Source organism: Artemia sp. Qi Xiang Cuo, chromosome 6, assembly GCF_049724085.1.
Source record: "Artemia sp. Qi Xiang Cuo chromosome 6, ASM4972408v1, whole genome shotgun sequence".
In the NCBI taxonomy this organism is placed as follows: Eukaryota; Metazoa; Arthropoda; class Branchiopoda; order Anostraca; family Artemiidae; genus Artemia; species Artemia sp. Qi Xiang Cuo.
In genome coordinates this window covers 69516591-69543811 of record NC_142799.1, presented here as the reverse complement: position 1 = coordinate 69543811, position 27221 = coordinate 69516591, and the positions used below count along the sequence as shown (strand labels likewise).

The following is a 27221-nucleotide window of genomic DNA, read 5'->3' as shown; positions in this document are numbered from 1 at the left end:
CATTTAAACGTAGACTGTGTACATGAATGTTAAGGAATTCACTGAAAGTATAGTCACGACATCGAAAAATGAAATATAGTAATGCATGAAAACCACAGCTTTTGGTTGATAAATCTTGTACTTGCATCCGATTTTGAATAAATGTGTTCCCACTTCCTTCAAGGTAGTTTTTGTTGTGTGGTGTGTAGAATGCACATGGTAGACCAAGAGGATCAAAAAATTATACATTCTTCGCTGTTTGAAAGATGCATAGCCTATGACCCGTCTGTGCAGTCGATGAACTACTATTAACAATGATAATGGTTTTGTTAACAGTATGAATATAATCAAGGAAATCTGAGGGCATACAATAGGATTTGTATTTGGACATGAAAGGATCCATGTTAAATACATCGATTATTTGATTGGTGTTCATGGTGCCAAGTCTAATAGAACACTACCGTCGGGGGTAATTTCCCAATAGGTTTCAAATTGATTGAGTGATATTAATGTTACACTCTCTGTAAATGGTTTGTCAAAGGTAGATTCTAAACGTACAGTACCCGTTCGGACAATACTCATATCTTGAGTACCAGATAGGTCCAAAACAATGATACCATGACTTTTTGCGAACATTGAATCAGTTACACCATTTTCATATAGTTGAGAATCTCGATCTAGGGATTGCATTGTCAATTCATATAGGGTCCTATAGTATTTATCAAAGGACAAATTGTAGAGATGAATTCCATTTACTTTACACACAAGAGAGGAAATTCCAAATAATTCAAATTCATGTGGTGAACTTGTTCACGATCCTATGGCACTGGCACTTTTTACAAAAGCCAAGGCAAGTTTCGAAGGAATTTCACCATTGATAAATGAAGAATCGGTGTAGGTACTTGATCATCAACTTTACAACCTTGGATGCAAAAAGTGCAGTTTGATTTAATTTAGTTCCTCACTCAATATTCCTTGATAATTTAGGATTAATTTCCTCAGGGGTTCTTGGGATATTGTTCGGGATGTTACCAATCTGACAATCTGGATACTTATAAATTTTTTGACTTAGTTTTAAATCCCCTGAATTTTCCCTGAAATTTTCAGCTTAGAACCCTATTCCATTCCTGCGATATTTCATCTGTTCCATTTGACAACCTGGATGCACTTAAACTCTATTGAGTCAGTTCAGTAGTAGTAGTAGCAGTAGTAATAGTAGTGATATTTGTAGCTTGAAAAAAGTGTTGGGAAAAACGGGGCCCTAAATAAGGCTAAAATTTGTCTTTGCCTGAAAGCATATTTTGAGTATCTGGTAAATAATTTCCTGATTGGCCCTACTGTCACATGTGGACGGGACCAACAAAACCTTAATGAACACAAACAATTTAAAGAAAAATGTTTCGTATCAAAGCTTGACGCCAGAAACTGGGACAAAACGCTTCTCACTACCAGGAATCAATCCCTTAACCAACAAACAGGATGCACAACCAAAAATACAATCCCCAAATATATGCTTATTCATTCTAAACTGTAATGCAGTTCAGGCCATGAACATGCATCAACTACAGAAAATAAAAATTATTGCAGAATTGGCAAAAATCTACATCCCAGATGATATGCTCATTCAAGCAAAAAAAGATCTTGCTTTACTTTTAACAAAGCTGAACATTGACACAGTCATATGAAGAATAAATCAACAACACAAAATTTATCAATGCTCCAATGGAATGTAAGATCACTCACAGAAAATAAGCTAAATGAACTAATATCATTCATGAATAATAATTCCATTAATATTGCTTGCCTCCAGGAAACTCATTTAACCCAAAATCAACAAATTAAGTCTCTGGGATATACTATCCTGAGAAAAGGATAGATCTTCAGAAAGAAAAGGAGGTGGGGTAGCTTTATTAGTTAATAATAATATAAAATTTTGTGGCATCAATTTTCCAGATTTTGCAAATGATGTTGATGTAATTGGTATCAGTGTTTGGCTGAATAATTTAAAAACCTACACAATAAGCTTTTGTAACCCTAATGGCCAAACTACAGATGCCAAGGATTTCTTTAATTATATAAATAATTCTAATATGTTAAAAAATATCATTATTTGTGGTGATTTCAATGCCCACAGCCTTTTGTGGGGGAATAAACCAGCAAATAAAGCTGGTAAATTCATTGAGCATATGACTTCAAATAATTTATGAATTAGCTGTTGCTACCCCTCCAAACCTGAATACATATTTCAACCCCAAAAGTGGCAGATTCTCCACAATTGACCTGCAAATTGTGTCATTAAATTTTTTGAACAAAATTTACATAAATAAAATTGATAGTCTATGTACTGACCACTTTGCTATAGTTTGCTCCCTAAATGAACCTGCTGAAACATTATCTCATGCCTCCAAGTATATCAACACTAAAGCAAATTGGTCTATGTTCCAAAATAAGCTATATGATGAAATTACAAGTTTCACCCTAAGTTCATGCATTTCTAACACAGCAGTTGACACACATGCTGAAGCCTTGACATCTTTACTAATAAATACAGCTAATCATGCTATCCCCAGGACAACACCTAATAAAACATTCCCTAAAAAAATTCCTAAAGCATGGTGGACAAATGAGTGCCTAAATAAACGAAGGATAAAAATGGCAAGCTATGACAGCTTTCATAAAAAAAACCATCACCTACTACATATTAAAAAAAATTACAAGCAGAATCTAATCTAAAAGGACTATAATAGATGCTAAATATAAATACTGGAATAATTTTGCAAATAATCTCTCCAGAGACACACATGAGCCAATTATACATAAAGTCATAAGCCACATCTGTGGGAAAAAGACTTCCCCCAACCCACTCCTGTATGAGCTTATACATAATAATACCCATTATGACAATGATAATGGAAAAGCTAACCTATTTGCAACTCTTTTTGTTAATAAGCTAACATCAAATAATCAAAGCAAACTGTCCACAATTCCTATGAACCCAAGTTCCTACCAACCACGCCCAGGATCCGAGTACATAACTAATCTATTTTCAATCCAGGAATTGAATAATGCAATACATCATATTAGAACCAAAACTAGCGGCAGCTATGACAATATACACCCTACATGGATAAAGAATCTCACACCTTCATACAAATAAGAATTGCTAAATTGTTATAATCACGCTTGGGCATCTTCTAGGTTCCCAAATATATGGAAATGTTCGTCCCTCCTACCAATCCTAAAGAAAAATAAACCAAAAGATAACCCTGAGTCTTATAGGCCGATAATGATTACTCCTGTGATGGGGAAAATAATGGAGAAAATGATCTATCACAGACTCCTCTGGTTTGTTGAAATAAATAATATGATCCCTCACACTCAAACTGGATTCAGGAAACACCACTCCTCAACAGATGCTTTCATTTTGCTAACAAATGCAATAAATGAATCTTTCTCAAAAAATAATGTCCTAGTTGCAGCTTTCCTAGATTTTTGAAGGGGCATATGACAATGCGAACCACCAAATCCTTTTAAACAAATTTGCAAACCTTGGAGTACCCCCTAAGCTAGTATCCTTTATTAATTCGTTCATAGAAGTGCAAAATTTCATCATTTATGTTGGTTCAGCCACTTCACTCCAACAGAAAATAACCACAGGCCTACCTCAGGGAGCAGTCCTCAGTTGCGTCCTATTTGTCCTATATCTGTGGGACATGAACCTAACCCAAACGAATCTACAATCTGCTGATGATCTAGTGCTATGGTCATCTGGCAACACCTTCCAGATAGCACAGTCAAATCTGCAAAAGTCACTTTTCCAGTTTGAAAAATTCTCTCAACATTCAGATTTACCCATTGCACCCACCAAGTCAAAAATAATCCAATTCCACCGGAAGTGAAACCATGTTAATGCAGAACTAACTCTAAATATAACAACTATCCAGAAGATAATCATATTAATTACCTAGGTCTCATGCTTGACCAAAAACTTAATTTCCGCCTCCACATTTCAAACACAATAAAAAATGCTATAGGAAAGCAAATATACTAAAAAGACTTCTTTCCACTTCCCGGGGTTATAAGGGGAAAACCTTACCCCAATTTTATAAATACTATATAAGACCCCATATTGACTATGCAGTCGTCGTTTATGGTGTTTTTGCAAACGCCCAAATGCAAAAAATTTAAACAATACAAAATGATACAACCAAGCTCATATTAGGTCTCAGGAAACCCACAAGCACAAAGTTTCTGCTTATGGAGAATGGATTAACAACAATAAGGGAGAGACGTAACTTTCTCTTGACAAAACATCTTATAAAAATTGAATCAAATAGCTCACACACACTACATATTGGGTTAAGAAATCCAGCCATGTATAGAGGCATTGCAAGATGAGTATGCCAATATCCAGAAGAACTTCCCTATACCAGCAAAGTCTATTGCATCCACTTTCCCCCGTTCCCTCCCATGGAGTTGGTCAAGTCCCATAATAAATAATGAGTTCTCAAAGTGGAATAAAGATTTAATCCCTATTACTTTTGTCCAGAAAAAATTTGCAGAACTTAATACAATTACCTATAAAAATCACTTCCAAATATTTGTTGACGGGTCAAAAATGAATGAGAAGGTAGCAAGTGGTGTTTTCCTTCCTCACCTGAAAATTGCAATGGGTGAGAGATTATATAATAATTTATCTATAATGTCTGCTGAGTTAAATGCCATAATCATGGCATTAGAACACCTTAAAGAAAACCAACCTTTGATTGCAAATTCAAATAATATTATATTATATTCCGACTCTCTATCAAGCCCTGAGCTGCTGGACTCAGCTCCTCAATATAAGTTGGACATTGACACTTATCATTGTCTCAGTATTATTGATAATCTTGCTTCAAGTGGCATAAAAACTTATTTTCAGTACATTCCTAGCCACTCTGGCATAAGTGGTAATCATCAGGCTGATGAAATAGCAAAAAATGCTATAAATATTGACCAGCCAAGTGGGAGACCAATCCCAATTAGAGATATTTACCGATGGATATTGATTTTAATAAAGTTAATCATATCCTTTCCCCCTTTCCCAATAAGTATCTTTCTAAAATTAATCATAGAATTCGGTCTGGGACAAATGGACTAAATTTCTTTGCATTCTCATATAAGTCTTCTAATTCAAGTGTTTCAATTCCCCTGTCCCGTTTTTGCAGGCATTGTAATATGAATAATGAAACAATTGACCATTGCCTATTTGAATGTAATATGCTGACGTCTGCACAACATACCTTGCTTTGTAAACTGTTAAAATGCTTCAAACAGCACAAAATCTCAATATAAGCCAAGAGCCTAGCCAACTATACCTGCACACAGAGCCCAGAAATCGATATCTATCATCTTATATTTGAACTCCTTGAGTCAAAAGATCTACTGAAAGATATCTGAGAATATCTAATAAACAAGAGACAATCAAGACAGTAGCTCTGTAACCCACAGAGTGAAGCAAAAGGAAGAGGGCTAAATAGTATCAACTGAATAGCCCGCCTGCCGTGAATTAGAAGAAGAAGAATTGAAACCAGCTTCATCTGAATTGAAATGATTTTTGACACCCAGAAATAACCCTAAAAATTGTTTCGTCTCAGAATATCCCGGAAACATTTTGAAGCTTTGTTATGTCGATATTTAAAACCTAAAACTGACAAAAGATTTTGTTTCCTCCCACTGGCTCTTTCTTACAAAGTATTTAAATAATATACAAACTCATAGGGGGAAACATTTCGATATTGATTCGCAACAGATCTCATTATCATTTCATGACACCCCAAAGTAAGCCAAATATCAGTTTTCTCCAGGTCACCTGGAACTTTCATTGTAAGTAGACTGGGCTAAGAGGACCTTACAACAGGACTGCACTAAGGGGATGAAAATAGCTAATTTCGGGAGAATAATTTAGTTGCAAGTTTTCATGGAATGAACAGTTACAAGATTTTTTTTTATCCACTTGAAAATTTCAGGCCAATTTAAAATCCATTATTCAGAGAAAAATTAACCTTATCACACATCTTAATTACACCAGTGTAATCATACTAGAAGAAGGAAATATGACACGCTCTTGTCCGTTATCCGTAAATTGCTTTTTATATATTTGAGAGTTTTACAACAATAACAAAGCATACGTAAAATATAACGTCAAGCTTTCACAAAAAAATAATAAAACACTAACGCTAAAAATATCCCGTTTTACAAAAGTCAAATTTTCTTAAATTGGAAATTATATGCTATTCCTCATCAGCATCATGAAAACAGCGCGAGCTGCAAAGATTATGACACGCTATTTTGATGTCTGAAAAAACCTAGCTGTTAACACTGCCTGAAGCTGTCATGGTTCAAGATACACTCAAAAACTTTCTACTCACCCTCAACTGTTAAACTAAACTGTTTTAGAATAAAACCATAGAATAGCCTATAAAAATATTGTCCGTGACATCAGTTTTCACCTTAAAAGTTCAAGGATTTCATGGCAGAGGGTGAAGAACTGTTAGATTATGACAATGATGTAGAGGAAGATTTTATGACTGAAATTAATGAAGATGAATTATTGAATGATGAAGGAGAAACAGTTTTAGATCCAGATGAATTGGTAAGTTAAGGATGAGGGGGTAAGATTGTAGATAAGGACCTTTTTGCAATTTCTGAAAATAGTTTGTTATAAGGATGAAAGGTAAAATTCTGTATCAGGAGCTTTTGTCTATCTTGGAAAGTAGGCCTAGTTGAGGAAGGGGCAAGTAAAACTCTCAGAAATGAATCCAGAGCCTCAATAATCCCATGGGAAGATATTTGGGTAAATTTCTAGGTGCCACTATAATTTAGCCAGGATGAAAGTGAAAATGGCATTTGATGCCTTTTTTATGCTCTTTCATAGGCTAATACAATAATTGCTTCTGTTGCAAATTGCATTTTGAGCTCTTAAAGGGGCCCAAAAGTATTTTATGTGAATTATGAAGGAGCCTAAAAAACATCATGATGTTTTCACTTTGATCCTTGCTAAATTATATGGCCCACTGCAAATTCACCTTGAACTTTACCCTCCCCCCTAATGTGCAAATATATACCCTGAATTGTTGACAGCAAAGTTCCAAATTACAAAATTCAGTGCTGTTTTTGTTAATGGCATTTGAAAAACTTGAAATGGTAGGAAAATGGTTTGAATTGAAAATCAAGTATTTTGGGTATATTTTTCACAGTTCATATTATTGACTTACAAATAAAGTAAACATACCACTCAATGGCTTTTTTTAGGCTCTTTCCAAATATAATAATCATTTTTGTCAGAAATGAATTTTACCCCCACCCCTATATATACCGATTGAGCATGGCTGTAGGGAGGGGGGCAGCTGCCCCCCCTAAACCTTCAAATTTACATTAAATATGGCTGAAAAAGCAGATGGTTTGGAAAAAGCAGTTGATAAAACTCTATCACACTATCGACTGCCCCCCCTAGACATTATGCTGCCTAATGCTGCCTACACCCATGCAATTGAGGGTATATATCTGCACATTTTTTTTGGGGGGGGGGGTCAAAGTTTAAACTTACCTCTCATTTACATCAGAAATAAAATTTATCCCCACCTCTCCTAATGTGCAAATATATACCCTGAATTTGTTTATATTTGGGTGGGGGTAAAATTTATTTCTGACAAAAATGGTCATTATATTTGGGAAGGGCATACAAAAAGGCATTGAGTGGTATGTTTACTTTATTGTAAGTCAATAATATGAACTGCAAAAAAATTACCATATTTTGTATGTCAGGTTATAACTTCTTTGTGTGGTTACAATATTAAATACCTTTGGGGCCCCTTTAAGGGCTCAAGATGTGATTTGCAACAGAAGTGATTATTGTATTATGAAAGAGCAAAAAAAGGCATTAAATGATGTTTTCACTTTCATCCTAGCTAAATTATAGTGCCACCTAGACATTTACCCATATTTGTGATGAATATATATAAAAGTCCTTGGCTGAAATAGGGACAGGTTGAACAAATTAGGCTACTTGATTTCTTTATTTTTTATCCTTTTCCAAATAGCCTATTATAATTAATTTGCTTGAAAATGCCTAAATAGTTTATACTATTGACCATGATGAGTCAATGCTTTGGAATTATATAACTTTAAAAAGAGGAATTAGAATCAAATAGCAAGTTTTTAAACAATATTTTAACTCTTTTCTATAGCCAAAAAATACAGAAAACTGTGTAATATTTGGTAACTATTGAACTGTACATATAATTGATCTATGAATAAAGTGAACATACCACTCAATGCCATTTTTTATGCTCTTGTCTGAATATAATAACTACTTTTCTTGTAAAATGGGTTAAAATATTTTTTTTTCAAACTTACTATTTCATTATATATTCATTTTGTAAAAGTTGTATAGGCATAATTCACAAACATTGACAGGCTATGCCAAGATTAAGTTGAATAAAGAAAAATTCAAAACAATACCAGCATGTTTTCTTCTTATTCTGTTGGGCCACTTAAAAATTGCCACTTCACCAATATTTTGAAAAATATCAAAGCTGGCAGATAGAAAAATAAGAAACTGTTATGAGTATTTTTCTGACTTAATTGTGACAAATCAATGCTTGTGGATTGTATAACTAACAAAATAGGTTTATAATGAAGTAATATCTTAGAAATTAATGCTTTAACCCTTTTTATACCCAACAACCATAGAAAAAAATTATTATTTTCAAGGATCCAAAAAAGGCTTAAAATTGAATTTTCAAGAAAAGCAATTATTATGTTCAGAAAGAACATAAACAGTGGCATCAACTGGCATGTTTGCTTTATTTGTAGGTTGATTATATGAACTGCTACATACTTATGTACATCCAAGGGTCCTTAATGGACTTAAAATTGAATTTCTGAGTAATATGATTATTCTATTCAGAAAAAGCATTTAAAAAAGGCACCAAATGGTATATTCATCTAATTTATAGCTCAGCAATGGAAATATCCCCAAATTTACCAGCCTGATCTATAGGCTAGGCCACCTATCTAAATTTTAATAGAAAAAAAGCATTTTAGCTTAATTTTGGGTTTTCAATATCTTTTTCATTTGCTCCAGTTTTTAAAAAGGTAATTCCCATTGTTTCAGTAGGATTCTAAAGAATATCAAGGCCTTGTTCAACATATTTAGGCTATAAATCTTTAAATCCTTCTAAATCAGGATCAAGCAAAGATATGAATCTCAAAGATTTCCTTGTGCCTTAGTTGGTTAAAATTCTAGATGAGCTACTTTTTTATATCTTGGAATGAGGTTAGGTTAAGAAAATGAAACTTTTGATAGTGAATCCAGGGCCATAAACATACCCATGGAAGGCATTGCCAAGCTGCTGTTAGCCTTCTTCTGATTTCCAAGTCTTAGAAATTTGCCTACTTGACAGGTCTACACAAAACAACATTATACCTTAATTTTAAGTTTTTAGTTTCTTTTTCTCTAGTTTCAGTTTTGCAAATGCAATTCCTGTTATTTCAATAGAATTTTAAGCCATATCAGTGTTTTTTTTCTAAATATTTACCTTAAATTGCACTTGCTAGCGATAAGACGAATCCTGTGTCCGCCAGCTTCAGTGATGATAGTTAATCATCATCTGTGGCGTTCCAAATGGTGCACCACGGTTTGTTGAGCCACTCCCTATCCACTGATGACTTGAACGCATCCACGCTGGTAGAGGTTACTGTTTTTTCACTAAGGGAGTTCCACAAGCTGGCAACTCTATTTGAGAATAACTTGTTCCTTAGTCTGGTGTTGGCTTGTTTCCGGAAAAGTTTTTGAGAATGACCACGAGTTCTATTTGAATTGTCTGGTTGGAAAAGGCCAGGAATGGTATCCTCAGCATTTAGAAGCTTGTATGCTGTTATCACATTGCCTCATTTGCGACGATATGTTAGAGATGGTATTCTAAGCTTACGGAGACGGGATGGATTATGGGCATCATAGAGGTTTTAATACATTTTGTTGCCCTCCTCTGGACTGATTTCAGAGCTGCTTAGTCTGTCTTGTTGATTGGGTATGCAATACACATTCCAAACTCTAGCCCTGGTTGAACTAGACCCTTGTATAGCTTGGTCATAACAGTTGGAGATCTGCTAGTGAACGTTCTTTTGATTAAGCCAAGAGTCTGATTAGCCTTCGCAATAGTTGCTTGTGCATGAATATGAAATTTCAATTCGTCGTCTACCAGGACACCAAGATCTCTCTCCGCGTGGCTGCTGGAAATGGCATTTTGGGACCCATCCCTACAATCCATATGGTACTGAGTGTGTGGGTTTTTCTTCCCAAGGTGGAGAGTCTTGCATTTTGATGCGTTGAATTCAAGCCTCCAAATATTAGTCCAGTAAGTGAATGTATCGAGGTCCAGTTGGATCGACTTAATATTCTCCGCTGTGTCTGCACGTCCAATAAGTTTGGAGTCATCAGCATAGAGGCTTACTTTGTTGTTTAGGATTTTTGGCACGTCATTTATATATATATTAAATAAAGTTGGACCCAAAACTGTGCCCTGGGGGACACCACTTCCAACAGCAGCCACCTCGGAGAAAAACGTCCTACCATCCTTGCCAAATACTTTAATCATCTGTTTCCTATCTGTTAAGAACTGCATAACCCACTCAACCACACCACCACTCACCCCAATAGCTTGGAGCTTGATTCAAAGTCTTTTATGGCAGACTTTGCCAAATCAAGTAGTATGATGTCAACTGGGAGCCCCTGGTCTAGAAGATTGGTGATATAATTATAAGAATCAATCAAGTTTGTTTCAACCGACCAACCAGACCTAAAGCCATGCTGACATGATGAGAATAGTTTATTGGTTGTCAAGTGTTTCAGGATTGCAGTATTAACAATCGCTTCTAGTAGCTACCCAATTGCAGAGGTAATACTGATTGGCTAGTAATTGTTTGTGTCCTCTTTGCTGCCCTTACCCTCATGCATGAGGGTTATCTGGGTCGTGCACCAATTCTGCGAGATACACATTTCATCAAGGGATTTCTAAAAAAGGTAAGTGAGCGGGCCTGATAGTTCAACATGCAATTTTTTAAGAAGCCTTGGGTGTACACCATCAGGTCCCACCAACTTATTTGGATTCAACTTTTTTAGGTGTGCCGCTACATCTACCCTATTGACTGTAATCGGGGGCATAGGGGTTATGATGGTATAGGTGGGGGGTCTGGAAGAGGGGCATTATCAGGTGGAGTAAATACAGATGTAAACTGCCTATTTACGGCATTGGGACTTTCTATTGGGTCATCTATTATACGGTCATTATCTTTAAGTCGCGTAACAGAGTGTCTACCAGGTTTACGGACTGAGGCATTATTCCAAACGTGTTTTGGATTTAACTTGATTGCTGCTGCTACAGCCTCCTCATGCTGTTCAAATAACTTTCTGGATAGATTTCTGACTTGATTTCGTGTCTTGGTATATTTTGTGTAGTGTTTCTTATTGTGTATATTCTGTTTATATAGTCTCCAATACCTTTTCTTTTTGTTTCTTGCTCTCTTTAATTCTTTGGTCATAAATGGTAGCGTTTTGGGTCTACGAGCCCATCTTACTGCAGTATTTTTCTCTGAGACCTCTAGCAGTATTTTCTTCATCATATTCCAAGATTTATCAACATCATTCTCAGTGATAAAGGACCAATCCTGCCCTACCAACTCTTGATTCATCAGACGGTAATCTCTATACACATGTTTGGTAAAAACTGATTTTTCTGGATACAGTCTAAGGGAGCATCAAATGGCAGCGTGATCGCTTGCACCAAAGGGCGGTAGTGGGGCCACGTTTAAGAGCGCTTCATGGTCGTTTACTATTTCGATGTCCAGCAATGACAGGGGGTGGCCATCCCGGTGCCTAGTTGGAAAATTTACAGCTTGGTAAAGTGAATAGTTAGCTAGAATAGTTAGCACTTCACAGAAGGCATAAATATCTGAAGCGCCTGATGTAATAACACACTTAATTTCTTGAAACTTTGAAGTTAGACAGTCAACATTGCTGAAAATAACACTAAGGGCACTAATCTTCCCACAGCTTCCACTATCAGAGGGAGTTGATGATCTTTCAGAACTCGGCAAATCAATGGTTTGTCCAGATCTAGCACTGTAAAAACTATCGTCTGACTCCCCGCTAGCAAAAGTATCACTTACATCTAATAATGCACTAAAAGAGAAACTATGTACAGGTTTTGGCAGCTCACTTAGAGTTCCATCTGAGTTGGAGGGGCTGGAGGTAGCAAGTTTTTTGATATGATTTTGCCACCCCAAATCACAATATCCATCTCTCCATTTGCTCACCGAGCTTGGATCTCTTCATATAGCTTGGCTCTTTTAGTCCGGTCTGCTTTGGATACTTTGTTTCTGAACTGAATTCTGCCAGTTCCTCTCTTTTCATACGACTTCTGGAGAATTTGTTTCTTTGTTTCAAGGTTGACAACGGAAAAAATGATAGGTGAGTTTGAGCTAGTTTGGTTATTCGGGTTAGCTAAGTGACAGGGATTTATGACGGATATAAATGGGAGGCTATACTCTGGGGACAAATACTGTGGGATAAACTGTCTGTTGTCTGGTTTTGCCGGCACTCCAAACACAATAAGGTTCAGTTTACGTCTCTGTCTGTCTCTATCTTCGACTATTAACTGCTTCATTTTGTTCTCTAAGTGGCTATCATCAAGATTGCTTTTTAAAGCCTGTACCTGCAAGACTACAAGACTATTCAGCAAGTCCTGGTCGACGGTGGCGCCAGATGTTTGCTCAAGGGTATTTATCCGCGTCTCAATGGCCTGAAACCTACGATCCATATCTTCGATCACTTCACGCTTAAACTCACTAAAAGACATTTTGATGGCATCTTTAATTTTCAGATTAAGATACTGAATGACTATTTGGGCTGGTTGAAGCAGTTCAAGGGATTTGGTAATAGCATTTTGCATATCCGATGCATTTCGTCTTGCTTGTTTGTCACCTTTACACATAGGACAATGCCACTTACATCCGATATGCCTTGTCATCTTTGTTAAGAGAGCATACTCCGGCTCAGTCATTTCAAGACAATCTATACAAAGCCATCGATTGCAACCATCACAATTCATCGCACTTGATTCTTCATCTAAATTACAACCACAAGCTGCACACTGATCAGTTCCTTTTTTCGGACTCGTGCGAGGTTGTACGTGCGGTTTCGGCGGCATTTTTACAAGTATAGGACGAATAGCGCACTGTGGTTTCACTCTATCGGCGCCAAATTTAAAAAAGCAGGATCACGTAAAAAATGTTCTGGAACATCAATGTTTACAAACAAACTTCACAGGTGTATATTTTGTTAATGCTTAGATTGCTAAATGTAGTGCCTTGCTAATTATTGAATTAGACAGAATGTAGGAAGTGCAATATTCAAATCGTCTATTCCCAGCAGTTTAAGAAACAAAATCTTGAGATTACCAATTCGGCCTCTAGGTTGTTTTCTATTTCTTCCTTCGTCAAAAATTATCCATCAAAAAAACGCAAAAATATACGAGCCATCGTAATCAATGGTGCTTTCACTCTTTAGTGTTTGGCAACTGTCCTCTATTGCTAACTGCAAATTCGAAAGAAGGAGAAGGACACTGAGTTCAGCCCTGCCTTATTTACAAACAAACAAACAGCTGTTTTTTTAGCAGACAAAGGACAAGTCCCTTGGGAATAGAAAATAAAAATTTTCTAACATAAAAAAGCAGGTAAATAAAATGAAACACCAGGGAAACCCTCTTAAAAATGAAACTTAATATCAAATATAAGCAGATATGGTAAAATATGGGTAGAAATAAGTGTTCTTTCTCACAAATTTGGTCAACAGTCCTTTATTCACTTTCACACCTCCCAGTTGCTGTTGTGTAGATATATATAGGGAATGTATCTGTAGATATTTGAAACCTCATTAATTGGGATTGAGTAAAGTTGTGAAGGTGAAAATACTTATCTTACCTTAAATTATCTTAAATTGCATTGTCCAGCAAAATAAGAAAACAAATCTTGTAGAGCTGCTGGCTAGTCATGATGGGGAGCCATTGATTCAATGGCATCCCACTGTCTTCCATGGTTTAATGGACCAACTCTTGTCAACAACAATCTGAAAGACATTAATGGAGGGTGCAATTACAACAGTATCAGGAAGATGTACCAATGGGTAATCACTGTTGGAGATTCATCAATCTGGAATAGATTTTGACAGGGGGAGTCATCATTCAAAAGCTTATAAGTCATTATGACATCTCCTCTTTGATGCCTGTATGTAAGTATTGGAAGCTTTAGCTTATTCAATTGAGATGGATAGTCATGATTCTTGCATCCATCACCAGCTTTTGTTGCCCATCTTTGGATATATTTTATTTTTGTTGATCACCTTTGTTCAGGGGTGGTGCAACACACATCCCAAATTCTAGCAATGGTCACACAAGATCCTTGTACAGTTTGGTCATAACTTTGAATGACCTGCTACATACAGTATGCTTGATTATGCCAGGGGTCTGGGATGCCTTGGCAACTGCTATTTGTGTATATTTGTTAAATTTTGGTTCCTCATCAACAACAATTCCCAAATATCTCCTTTCTGCCTAAGGGTCAATCAACTGTCTTGAACCATTCCCTCCTATCATATGGTACTGCCACCTTATGTTTTTACTCCCAAAGTGCATTGACTTGCACTTCTAAATGTTGAATTCAAGTTTATATTTGCAGGCCCATAGTGAAATCAAATTCAGGTTTTCTTGTATGGAAGCTCTTGTAACTGATGACTCTGCAGAGCCAATAAACTTTAAATCATCAGCATAAAGACTCAACTTATTTCTTACAGCTTCTGGAGCATCAGTAAGTAAAACATTGAACAATGTTGGACCTCAGATTGTTCCCTGAGGCACACCACTATCAACTTGGCAACTTCTAAGAAGAATTCTTGCCCATTGTCTCCAAATACCTTAACTATAAAATTTCTTCCTGAAAGGAACTGCATCACCAATGCTACAACCTCCAGATGGATACCAATAGCTATTAGTTTTATCTTGAGCCAGCAATGACAGGCTTTATCAAATGCTTTGGCAAAATCTAAAAGGATCTCATCAACTAGAGTATTGAGATCTAGCAACTTAGTTATAGTCATAACATCTATAAGATTTGTCTCAACTGAGCACCAAGATCTGAAGCCATGTTGGCTGTCTGTGAGCAGTTTGTTGTCAAATCAATGTATTGTAATTGTGGTATTCACAATTCCTTCAAGAATTTTACCAACTGTGTAGGAAATGCTAATATAATATTTCTTTTACTTCATTAAGCAGAAGATCTTTTTTGCAAGGTTTCATTTTATACCCCAAAAATTTTAAAGGCTATCAATGGTCAGGGCCCTCTAGACGGAGAAGGAGGGGAAGTAGGTACTGAAAAATACCTTCCTGGGACATTAAGATCCATCCCTGAAAGTTTCATTTTCCTAACCTAACCCCTTTCCAAAATAGCAAAAAATAGCTTGTCTAGAATTTTGCCCTTACTTGAATAGTACATCTATTTCTCAAGTGTTACTTTTATAAAACATAGACTGTAAAATGGCAGTGCCCTTTTGAGGGGTAGGGGATAGAGGTAAGGCTTCAAAATATGTTCTAAGTGGATCATTCCATGAAAACATTTTGAAGACTAAAATTACAGGATTATGATAGTTATAAATTATAATATTTATTAGATTTTATCTAAATAAATCAAAACATGACTGTGGAACATCACTTTAGATTTGGATTTTGAATCAAATGGTGCTCTTTTATATTAGCTCTACAAACAACAAACTCAAGGAATAAGGTGTCATTTTTTGGGATCTAATTTTTAGTCCTATCTGATTTCTACCCTGTAATATACCTTTACCCTTATTTTAGACTTTAAATCAACCTGTGCCTCCAGAGACACCCAGGGCAGGCTGCATTGAGGAGTTCAGATTTTGCAGATCTGTGGTATATTCAGCACATTGTTGCCAGAGATTGTCCATATGTAGTTTGTGGCCAAGGTATCTCTGTTTATGGGCTGGGATTTCGGGACTCTGGAGCTTGGTGGTGTTATGTCCCTCTAGTTATTCATCTTAATATCCAGGGACTGGAATCTTTGTTTGATGATATTCAATTATTATGTTAGAATTTGTGCTGTGTAATTACCATCCGTTTTGAAATATTTTTTGAGTGAGAAGAATCAGGTACTTTTGGATATTCCTTGTTATACATAAATATTTCTGAATCAGAAGACAGCTTAAAAATGTGGTCAGATTTTATGTCCAAAATAACTTACATGCCATCCTAAGACATGATTTAAGCACAAATAATGAACAGGTATTTGAGTCACTTTTTATAGAAGTCCCCATTATTGCTAAGGAAAAGGTAATAATTGCTGAAATATATCTATCTCCAATTGGATCTACATAAGAATTTCTGGAAACATTCAAAGACATTCATAGGACTCCACTCATGGTCTTCAAGCATATAGATTTAAAATCTTTGCATGACTGATTTCAATGAGGTGTCACAGTCCACAGTCTGTGAAATCAGCAATAAGTATATTTTCATTTTTGAGATATATGCAAAGGTAATTTTGCAAGTTGCCTACAGCACAGTAAAAAAGGGTTTACTTGTAAAAATGGCTGTGACTCGAAAATTTTTCATCTTTTTAACTGCTTAAAATTTCATACCAAAGAACCAGCCAGGTTTTAAGTTCTTTTTACTGGTTCAAAATTTGACCTCACAAACAGCAGGTAAAACAGCAAAGTTACGCAGCCTCCCTTTCTGACATTTATTTAAGGAATAATAGGTTGACTAAAAAAAATGTGCCGTTTCACATCATAAAGATGAACTAATGGAACTAATGCAGGCATAACAAAAAAACAACAATAATGACAACCAGTGAAATTTTTTTCCTGACTGTGTTTTTCATCGTTTTTTTTGCGTTATGATTTTTCGTTTTGTTATCATTAGCCAGTGTGGTCTTAAAAATTATTTATTGATGCACACTTTTGAACAGATATGTATAGAATGGTAGCATCTTTTCCTCCTTGCCCGTAGTGTATTTATCATATTGATATATAGATTTACTTTTTCAGCCTTCTGAAGGATTAACACAAGAATCTTCAGGCCAGGAACAAGAATGGTGAGTAATTGTTCAAATTATAACCAATCTGGCTTCACAGTAATATCCCAAGTTAATTTGAACTTGGATAGTATTTTTGTAGCTTACACAGGCCTGTTCAAAGACAAGATATTGGTTCGTAAACTCATAATCAGTGTGAACTAAGTTGGTTATTGGGAGGCTGTTGATCACACCAGCATGACTGGGGTAGGCAGGTAGTGTAATAGAGTCATGACGCTGCCCTGGTTTTACTTATTTAGAATAAAATCACCAAAAATTTGTGTATTTTTGTCTTGTTTGCTATTATTTCTCAAAATGGTTTAGAGTGATGGTTCCTGTATGGTTTCGTTTTTGTGTAATAATGTACTGAGTTTCACAGAAATACATAAACGTAGGCTGTTTTTTTTTTTGACAGTGCAAAACAGTATGCTGTTGTAATCCATTGCAAACAAATCAAAATTTTGTGTTTGTGTTGTCACTGTTGTAGAAAAAATGAGTTTTTGGATAAAGGTGGTGGGTGGCAAGTATCTCAAAACTCTGATAAAAAGAGGTACTGGCGAAGATTGTTTTTGTCTTTAAATTTTTGCTTGAAAAATTGTTGTAAACTAGCTCAATCCCTTTTCTAATGAAAACTATCTTGACACTCTAACTTGACTATCATGATGTATCTGATAATAGTGGTGTTTTCTGTCTTGTTTTAATAGAAGAAAAAAGAACTGGAAAATTGTTGCCTAGACGTTAGAAGCCATCAAATTAGTCAAAACAACTTTCAAAACATTTTGTGAGGATCAGATTGTGACTCTAAGGGACATGCACCCATATTGCAAAGTATATTGGTTTAATGTTATATATGGTTAATGTTATATATGGTTAAAGTTAGTGTTATATATGGTTAATGTTATATAACACCTAAAAGATTACTGTCATATTTGTAGGTTGTGTCTAATAATTTCCCATGTGTGATGTAATTGCTAAAAATCATTTGCTAATTGGAGGATCAATAGGGCTGTGTATGCTAAGTTACATTTTGATCCTCCTGACCTACATTGCTCTACTGATTCTTCCTTTCAGACAACTGAATACAATGTTTTTGACAATTATCTCCGATCATGAAAATGGCAGATATGACATTTCTGCCCTAGGAATGACGTATTGACGGATGGATGATAGACTTAACTATCAACAAGTGAAATGACATCATTTTTATACAATCCTAAAAAAGGCTTATGCCATATTTGTCTCTCATCTCACTTGGACTATCTGTCTTGGCTTTAGCCATGGCTTGATTCTTGCAACTGGAATAAGCCCTTTTACGATTTTATAAAAATGATTTCATTTCACTTGTGGATAGATGAGTCACAGCATAGATAAGTAACAGTGACGAAATTACTGGGGGAGGGGGTCTAAGACATCAAATTTAAGAACTAAGACATCAAATTTAAGAACCTTTGAGCCCTTGAGTTTGTCGGTTTTTCACAATTGCTCAATGATTACTTAAAAAGTTCAGCTAGAACTTTTTGTGGGTTCACTAGGGGCTCGTTAACATGTAATATGTACTATATGTTTGTTATATGTATGTATTTATGTAGACTGGAATCATTAGACTAAATTGTTTGGAGGTCAAAGCATATTGTGAACTTCGCACAATAATTCAAGTCCATATAAAATGTTTTAATATTATATTATATCACATGAAACTGTTATTGTGGAGCTGAATCTGTTTATGGCGTGAAATAGTGGGTATTTTCTCTGTTTTGATATTATCATACCAATATCTACTTAAGCAGTATAAAACGTCCAAAGGTAACTAACTGCATAAACAAATATAACAAAAAATGCATAAAGCTGCTTCTTCTTGTTGCAAACAAGGAGGCAAGGAATTTGTTTTCTATTGATTAAAAGTAAATAATATTGTAGTAAAATAAAAGAAATTTGTGGGAAAACCCTAAAAATAATGGATTTCAATCTCCAAGATGAGCTATAAAAAACACCATAATCTGAAAGAAATTCTTTCCTCCATAGTACAGAGCCTCCCTCCCTTCTCTCTAGACATTCCTTGTTATTTAATATATCTCAACTGTCCAATTATTTAGTCTTTAGACGTGAAGACAAAACTTAATAACATAAAAAAAAATGCAGCACTTGTCAATAGATATTTCAATAGAACTAGTGAAAGTCTTTACCAACAGTCTTTTAGAACCTCTCTCCTTAATTTTTAATGAAATTAAATCTACTGTCAAGTTCCCAAATTGTTGGAAATTAGTTTTCATTGTTCCTATAAAAAAGTAAAGAAACAAGCAGGATTTTGACCCATTACACTTGCTCCTGCTTTAACCGAATTATATGAAAACTTTTAAGTTGAGTGGTTGAAAGTAAAGATGACTCCAAATGTTGAATTTTCGCAATTCGGAGACTTACGTTTTACATTCACTAGCCCAGTGTTGTTGACTCCAGGGAGACACTATGTAATTAAGTTGGAAAATCAAACAGTTCGTGGTAAGGAACTGTAAATAAGGAGCGATGCAGCTCAAAAGTAACCGAAACTCTAAGAAACAGTGTCTTGATATTAGTGGATACGTCATAAGAATTGAATTTTGATGCTTATTCAAAATATATAAAATTCATCAAGTTTAATGTTGACCATCAAAAGTTACGAGCTGGATAAATTTTGATTACGTTTGAGGAATTTTGCACGGGGTGAAGAAATTTTCCATGGAGAGGGAGCTGAATTTCCCGGCATTATTTAAAAACCGATCAGAAATTAAATTTTAAAAACAAGTTTTTTCAACTGAATGCAGGTGCAACATTAAAACTTAGAACGAATAGAAATTATTACGTATAAGAGAGGGGTAGCCCCCCTCCTCAATACCTCGCTCTTTACGCTAAAGTTCGGAATGTTTTGTTCTAATTGTTTAAGAACGAAGTTCTAAAAAAATAACTTGCATAAAGAGTAAGGTATTGAGGAGGGGGCAACACCCCCCCATATACATAATAATTTCTGTTCGTTTTAAGTTTTAATGTTCTTAATCTAAAACCTGGCTCGATTTTATGGCACTGGACTTACATAAAGCTTTTGATTCAATTAACCATAATATGTTAGTTGGAAAGCTCTTGAATGAATTTCAAATAATTGCATCTATTACTACTACTACTAACAACTCACCGCAGCACCAAGCCGCCTGAGGCCAACACAGTTACGCACCCTCCTCCTCCACCCCAATCTTTTCAAAGCCTACCTTTTTACACCCGCTCACGAAGTTCCCATTTCCTTTAAATCTTTCTTTATGACGTCCTCCCACCCCAGACGGGGACGACCTGCTTTCCGTTTAGCCCTAGATGGTTGGCCAAAAAGAAAAATCTTCGACAATCTGTCATCCTTCATCCGCACAACATGCCCTAGCCACCTCAATCTTTCTTTCATTATAGCCCTAGAGAGCGGTATTGAACCACATTTTTCGTATAGCCTATTGTTTGAAATACGGCCAGTCAGCCGGGTACCCAGAACAATCCTTAAGCAATTTCTCTGGAAAACATCTAGCAAATCTTCATCCGCTTTTCGGAGCGTCCATGCTTCAGAGCCATATTTGACCACTGTCATCACTGTAGCTTTTAATATTCTAATCTTGGTTTGCAGACTTATCTTCCTATTCTTCCAGACTTTTTTTAACTGTGAAAAACACCCTGGTCCTTGGCTATTCTATATTTAACATCTTCACTGCTCCCACCATCTTTACTAATAATACTACCAAGGTAAGTGAAGCTGCCCACCTGATATATCTTTTCATTACCCAACGTCACCTTTTCATCTTCACTCATTCCTAGCCTTAGTGACTTATTCTTCCTTACTTTAATTTTCAAACCAATTCTAGCACCCTGAACTCGCAAAACCTCTAAAACTTCATTCATTTTGCTCACACTTTCATCTAGGATACTTAAATCATCAGCATAATCCAAGTCCAGGAGACTTTTTCCTCCCCATTTGATTCCGTGGTCTCCCATTGCCTTTCCTGTGCTCCTTAAAACAAAGTCCATCAAAATAATCCATATAAAGGGGGATAGAACACAACCCTGCTTAACTCCTGATTTTATAAAAAACCAGCTGGTAACCTCATGTCCTTCCTTAACCGCAGCAGTGTTATTCTCGTACATAGCAGTAATCACTTTAATGTATTTATCTGATGTACCATACAAGGATAAGACCTTGACTAAAGTTATTCTTTCAACAGAATCAAACGCTTGCTCGTAATCTATAAAACTGAGGACCAAAGATCTTTGCAAACTCAGACACTTCTAAATTATTAGCCTAAGAGTGAAAATTTGGTCAACACATCCTCTACCTTTTCTAAAACCGCACTGCTCTTCTCTTAAAACTTTGTCTATGGCATCTCTCAGTCTAAAATGTATCATATTACTAAGTAATTTAATACCTACAGAGACCAGACTAATGCTTCGATAATTACCACACTCACTTTTATCACCTTTCTTATAAAGTGGCTTAGTTAAGGTTTTCCTAAAATCGTTAGGTACTTCCCCTTTTTCAAAAATCATATTCATAATCTTCAGGAACTAATTTTTAACCTCCGAGCCACCATATTTAAGAAACTCATTTACCACCCTATCAGCACCTGGAGCCTTATTATTCTTTAATCCTTTTAGTACTGCTGCTAATTCCTCCTCACAAAACAAATCTTCCTTCACATCCAAGGTATCACAAACTTTTTCATTTTCCTCTATATTTTTTCCTGCAACTCTATCTCGGTTAAGCAAGTTCTCAAAATGTTCGGCCCATCTCTCTTTAGTTTTTTCCTTATCGCTAAATGCGACCCCATTGCTATCTTTAGCTGGGCCAAGTCCGGATTGATTACTCCCTCTCAATTTGTTAACGTGCCAGTACAATATTTTACTATTATGCCGTCTAGCTGCATCTTCCAGATCCTCGGCAATTTTGTCCATGGCCTCCACTTCACACCTCCTTAGTTCATATTTTAATGCTTTCTCCACTTTCTTTACATTTGTTTCGTTTTCATACGATCTATCAATCAGATAATTCTTTTACAAGTGCTTTCTCCTTTCTGTTAAACATAAAGCATTTTCACTAATATTCTTAGCTGCAGTTCTAGCTTTCTTCCCTAAGACGCCTTCAGCAACTTCACAAATAATTTTTCTAAATTGATTTCAACCATCTTTCACAATATCAAATTTGAAACACTCAAGTTAGGCATTCAAGTGTTCCTGGGAAGCGTCTCTCAAATTTTTATCCTGGTGTTTACCAGCGTCATAACTTTCTGGAAGGTAGTTGCTCTGTCGAAATTTAAGTTTCAAATTAACTCTAGAGACTACTAGATGGTAATCTTTACTTTTAACATCAATAACAGCAATAACATTCTCAAAGTTTTTTGCGAGGTACCTTCAGACCAATATCTGAGAAAGGGGGGGTTATCTCCTCTCTCTTATTGCACGTTTGCTTGGATGTATTATTAAAGATTATTTATTTATTTTCATTTAAACAAAAAAGGGAGTAAGCTATATACTTGTCCCTTTAAAAGAGGGATATTCTTTAATGTCTGCATCTTCCTCGTGTCTTATGTTTGCTAATTTATTTAATTATTTTTTTTTTATAAAGCCAAACCTAATGATATAATTTGTCTGCTTCATCAGAGGAAAAAATGTGCTTTGTGAAGATGCGTGAATGAAAATCGGAAATTTAAGTCAAATTAAAGAGACAAATTAATTCCTTGAAATTGTAATCAACCTTGGTTTTGATTTTTTGGATATATGGAAATTTATTGATAATCTTACTTTGCTTGAGATATGTTTAAAAAATTCAAAAAGTAGCCGGATTGATATCTTGGGGTAGATATTAGATGAAATTGTTGCTAATGGATAGGAAAATCCATTCTTCAAAGTCAATAATAGTAATAACTCATTTCCTAAGGACTCCTGTTCTCCCACTCGTCCTATCCCCAGTGGAATATAATTGCCACATTTACAATATTTTACAATGCGAAAATACTATATTCTCCCTCCATAAACTCCTTAAAGAGGTTCAGATGTTCTCAATCACATTATTCAAGAATTTTCCTCTCTTTTGTGTGTCCAATCTTTGAATGCGCCTATCCAGTTTCGTATCCTGGTATCTCCAAGAAATTTTCTGATAGAATAGACAGCCAAAAAAAAGATGCTAACGTTTAATGAGGGTGAAGTTTCTCATATCGCCCTTCTTTGTAGAGTCGATTTGGTTACCCTTGAGGTAAGGAGAGCAAAAAACTCCTTACGTTTTCCCAACAGTTCTTTCCAAAACCATGGACAGATTCGATTTTACCTAGTCTCCCCCTCTAACTTAACCTCTCCTGTTCTGCTTCAACAAAAATCCACATTTTTAACCTAATAAAATTTCCCATCGAAAAATGCAGAAGAAATCTCTTCCCTTCATAATTGATATGATAAATAAGTGGATATTCTCCTCCAGTTTTCTTCCTCCTACTCTTGCCATTTGTTGTGTGAAATTTATTTTACTGAGTTTGACATTCCATTGGTGTAGTCTATAGTTAGATAAGGACATATTTCGTTTTTTATTCAGTATTAAGGTTTGTGTGTTGTTGTTTACTGTTTCTGTTTTTTGTCTTTTTTCTTCTTTACTTGACATAAGTTGCCAATTCAGCTCTATTAGAGCTAGTAATAGATTCTTTGGAATAAATATTATGTTATTTTGATGAAGGGTAGTCACTTGCAAAATGGTGCTGCCCATTAATAAAATGTGTTTACCCAAAAGCTTATTGGCTTTCTTATTTGTGAGTTGCTAGAAAAAAGAGGTATATCCACAAATGTAGAATTGGGTGGCATCTTAATGTGGCAAGATACGAATTGCCTTTAGTGAGCGTTTGAGCATGGCACAGCAACAAGAAAAAAATGTGGGCTTGCTTTGTGCTTGAAAACTCTGCAACAGTTTCCTTGGTGGAAAGAAAGCATTTAACCACCGTGAAGTCACTTGGGCCTTCTCACTTTTGTGCAATATATTATTTTTCTTCCTCGAGGACTTCCTCGAGAGCAGAATAAGATAAAAGTGGTGATTTGTTTTGTCTGGGTGTTACAAATAATGAGAAGTAGGCAATGGTAATTGGCCAGAAACCGCTTTTGTGGTCTTTTATTTGTTGGTGTGCCAAAAAAAAAAATCATTAAGTAAAAAAATGAAAAAAAAAATCACGTTTATGATTGGAATTTAATTTAGATTGGAATGGCTCTAAAGGTTACTCCGGAATCATTGTTTTTTTTTTTCAGGAGGGGGGGTGTACATGCCAGAAAAGTCAATTTTTTGGCCACAGTTTTCCAAGTGACAGGCTTCCTTTTGACTAGTTTGTAGGGGAGTCCCCCAATGTTAAGGTATGAAATCAATAAATTATCTAAAGTACAGACAGGATCTTTAGAGGGATTTTCCTTTTCCTGCATTTCATTTAAGCTAAGAAACTCTCCTTGCCCGAGGTCCTCCATATCCAAGAATGGCGATAAAACCTAGCATCTTGGAGCTAAGCTGCAGCCGTGGCATCTTTCAACTGTGGTTGATGAGACAGCTCTGTACATCTATAGTTCTGGTGATACTGCCACCGAAAGGCAAATCTTGGTCAAACTCTTTTACGCCTCCCATCGGGGTACCGCACGTACGCTGTCCATTTACAAGTTAAATTTACTAAATCGTTTCATCTTCGAATATAATACCGCCTATTGTCAAGTCGTTGCTTAGTGTATAGTCAGTTATGAGAGCACTTTTCGTCCATCTCTCCCGTGCCATGTGGACTCAGAACTTCGGATAGTACTGGTGATCTGCACCAACTTTACCATTTCAATGGCCAACCATATAGAGCATGTCATGTCTTGGGAGATCTTCAGTGACTGAGTGAAGTATGTTGTAGAAAGCATCTTTTTCCTCATCATCAGCTTCGTTAGTTGGAGCATAGCTGACGATGATGGTCATCTTTGTACGATTAAAGACGATCGAGATATCATTATACATTTGCTTATTGGGTTCTAGTTTGCTATGGCTCTATATAGACGTGGTGGCATAAGAAGTCCTATTCCAGCGTGGTGGACGGTAGGATGACCACAAAATGTCATAGAATTTATGTCACCAAACTTCTCTAATCCATTTTGAGCCTACGTTGCTAGGGAGTATATCGGTGAGGTATCTCTTTAATAGCATGCTCTGTCTTGCATATCTGGTTCATTGTTTTCGCATTCGAATAACCTATCTCTAAAATCCGTTTTGCAGCTATCCTGTTTTGTTAAATTCTACAAGTGATGTATCCAAGGCTGTTGCAGATATTTCAGTTGAAGGTGTATTTCTCCTGAGGATTGCCCCTCAAGCCTCGGAAGTAGGTTGCAAGTCCACGGTCCAACCTCCTCCTTTATCCAGGATTAGGACTGGATGAAGATAATCAGACGGAAACCTTTAGGTGAATTCTAAAATTAGACATGCTGTATATTTTTTTTTCTGATTTCGATTCATAACCACCAGGCATGCAAAATAAGTTTGGCAAACTAGTGTAAATGGAGCCATTGTATTTAAAAGGGGTTGGGATTTTTATCTAATGAATGCGTTATAAGTAAAAGTGGTTTTCAACATAGAAAACTATTTAAATTGCACGCATTTTCATAATTCGTGCACAGGGGAGAATCATCTCTTCCAGATCAGTCCAAATAGAAAAAAAAACTATTGCCTAAAAGTGAACTTTTTTTCCCTTTTATTTTGCTATACACTATTACTTGTTATGCCAAGTAATAGTGATAGAAATAGCGAAAATATATATTGAAAATACCTGCAAGCAGAGGGTTAAAGGGTGAAGAATGAGGTGGATCCCCCTTCCCTCTGCTCTCCTATTCCAACTATGGAGTAGGGACATTAGTGAAAGGATCCGATTTTTTTTCTAGTGAAGAGAAAGAAGAAATTGAGGAAATAGACGAAATAGAGGAAACAGAAGTCGCCCCTGAAACAAAGGAAGAACAGGTTGATACACAAGTCATACCAGTCGTGACTATAACACAAACCATCAGCCAACCTGAAAATGGTGACGTCAGTCGGCCTCTACCTCCTGCATGTAAGTTTTTTTCAAGCAAGGCTTTACTTAGACGATATTAAAGAAGGATCAAAAATTTAACTTGGCCCAATAAACAAAGTAAATGACCCCCTTCCACATTCTGAGGATTGTCAGAGAGCCCTTTTTTAGAATAAATTACAGAATATCTTGTTTAGGGATGATATGTGAACAAATGTTCGATACTTAGAAGGCAAGACAGTGTTATAGTATTTTTCCTTTGGCGGAGGTCTAGATCCGAAAAATTGAATTTCTAGTCTATACTTTTCATTTATTTTTTAGGGGGACCCCTCATCTCTCCCTGCGTTCAAGTATATTGGTTACGTTTCTTTTATCAGTTTCATGTTATTTGGAGAAATATTCTGTTAACTCTCTCTCCCCCTCCTTAGAAGTATTTTAATTTGATTTTTTGTCTATTAAAAGATGGTCTATGACTAGAAGAGGTTGTTTTTTAGCAGTGTTTTGAGGCTTACCTGTAGAATTGTTTTTGAATCTATTTGAGGCAATGCTAAGCTATATCGTTGTCTGAGTAAAAGGGAACATATTATTACTTTCTTCCTGTTATCTCCCTGGTCTTTTTGTATGGAATGAATGGGGTTGTAAAAACTTAGAAAGGGACTTGTTCGATTGGAAATTTAAACTTCTAATTCCCATTGTCAGAGTCGAATGTAAGTAGAGAAGCCCCCCTCCCCTCATAAACCTCCCAGGAAGTCCGATCAAAACTTTGATATTGTCATTTTGATCAGAATAGTCAAAAGGTCCATTAGATATGCCTTCGTGGATAACATAAACCCCACAGCCCCTGGGCAATGGCTTTAAATTATGCCAATTGTAGATTGTTTACGCATAGGTGTTATTATGGGAAAAGGAAGGCCTTTTTTATTCTGGGTATGCGATTTGCTGAAAACTTTCAAGGATTGCTTGCAGGGTCAAGAGGATCATCCTTTGTACTGTAGGGGGAGTGAGAACGTT

General features: G+C 35.9%; 1 protein-coding gene across 1 annotated transcript in view; it reads left to right on the top strand.

The window, feature by feature from the left end:
• Positions 1 to 6383: 6383 nt before the first annotated feature.
• LOC148951553 (uncharacterized) overlaps positions 6384 to 27221 on the top strand; it is a 70772-nt gene continuing 49934 nt past the window's right edge. Inside the window, exons 1-3 of the mRNA XM_089090327.1 lie at positions 6384 to 6613; positions 17138 to 17184; positions 26086 to 26252. Coding sequence (XP_088946453.1) covers positions 6491 to 6613; positions 17138 to 17184; positions 26086 to 26252 — 337 coding nt within the window. The 5' untranslated portion in view covers positions 6384 to 6490. The remainder of the gene's footprint in view (positions 6614 to 17137; positions 17185 to 26085; positions 26253 to 27221) is intronic.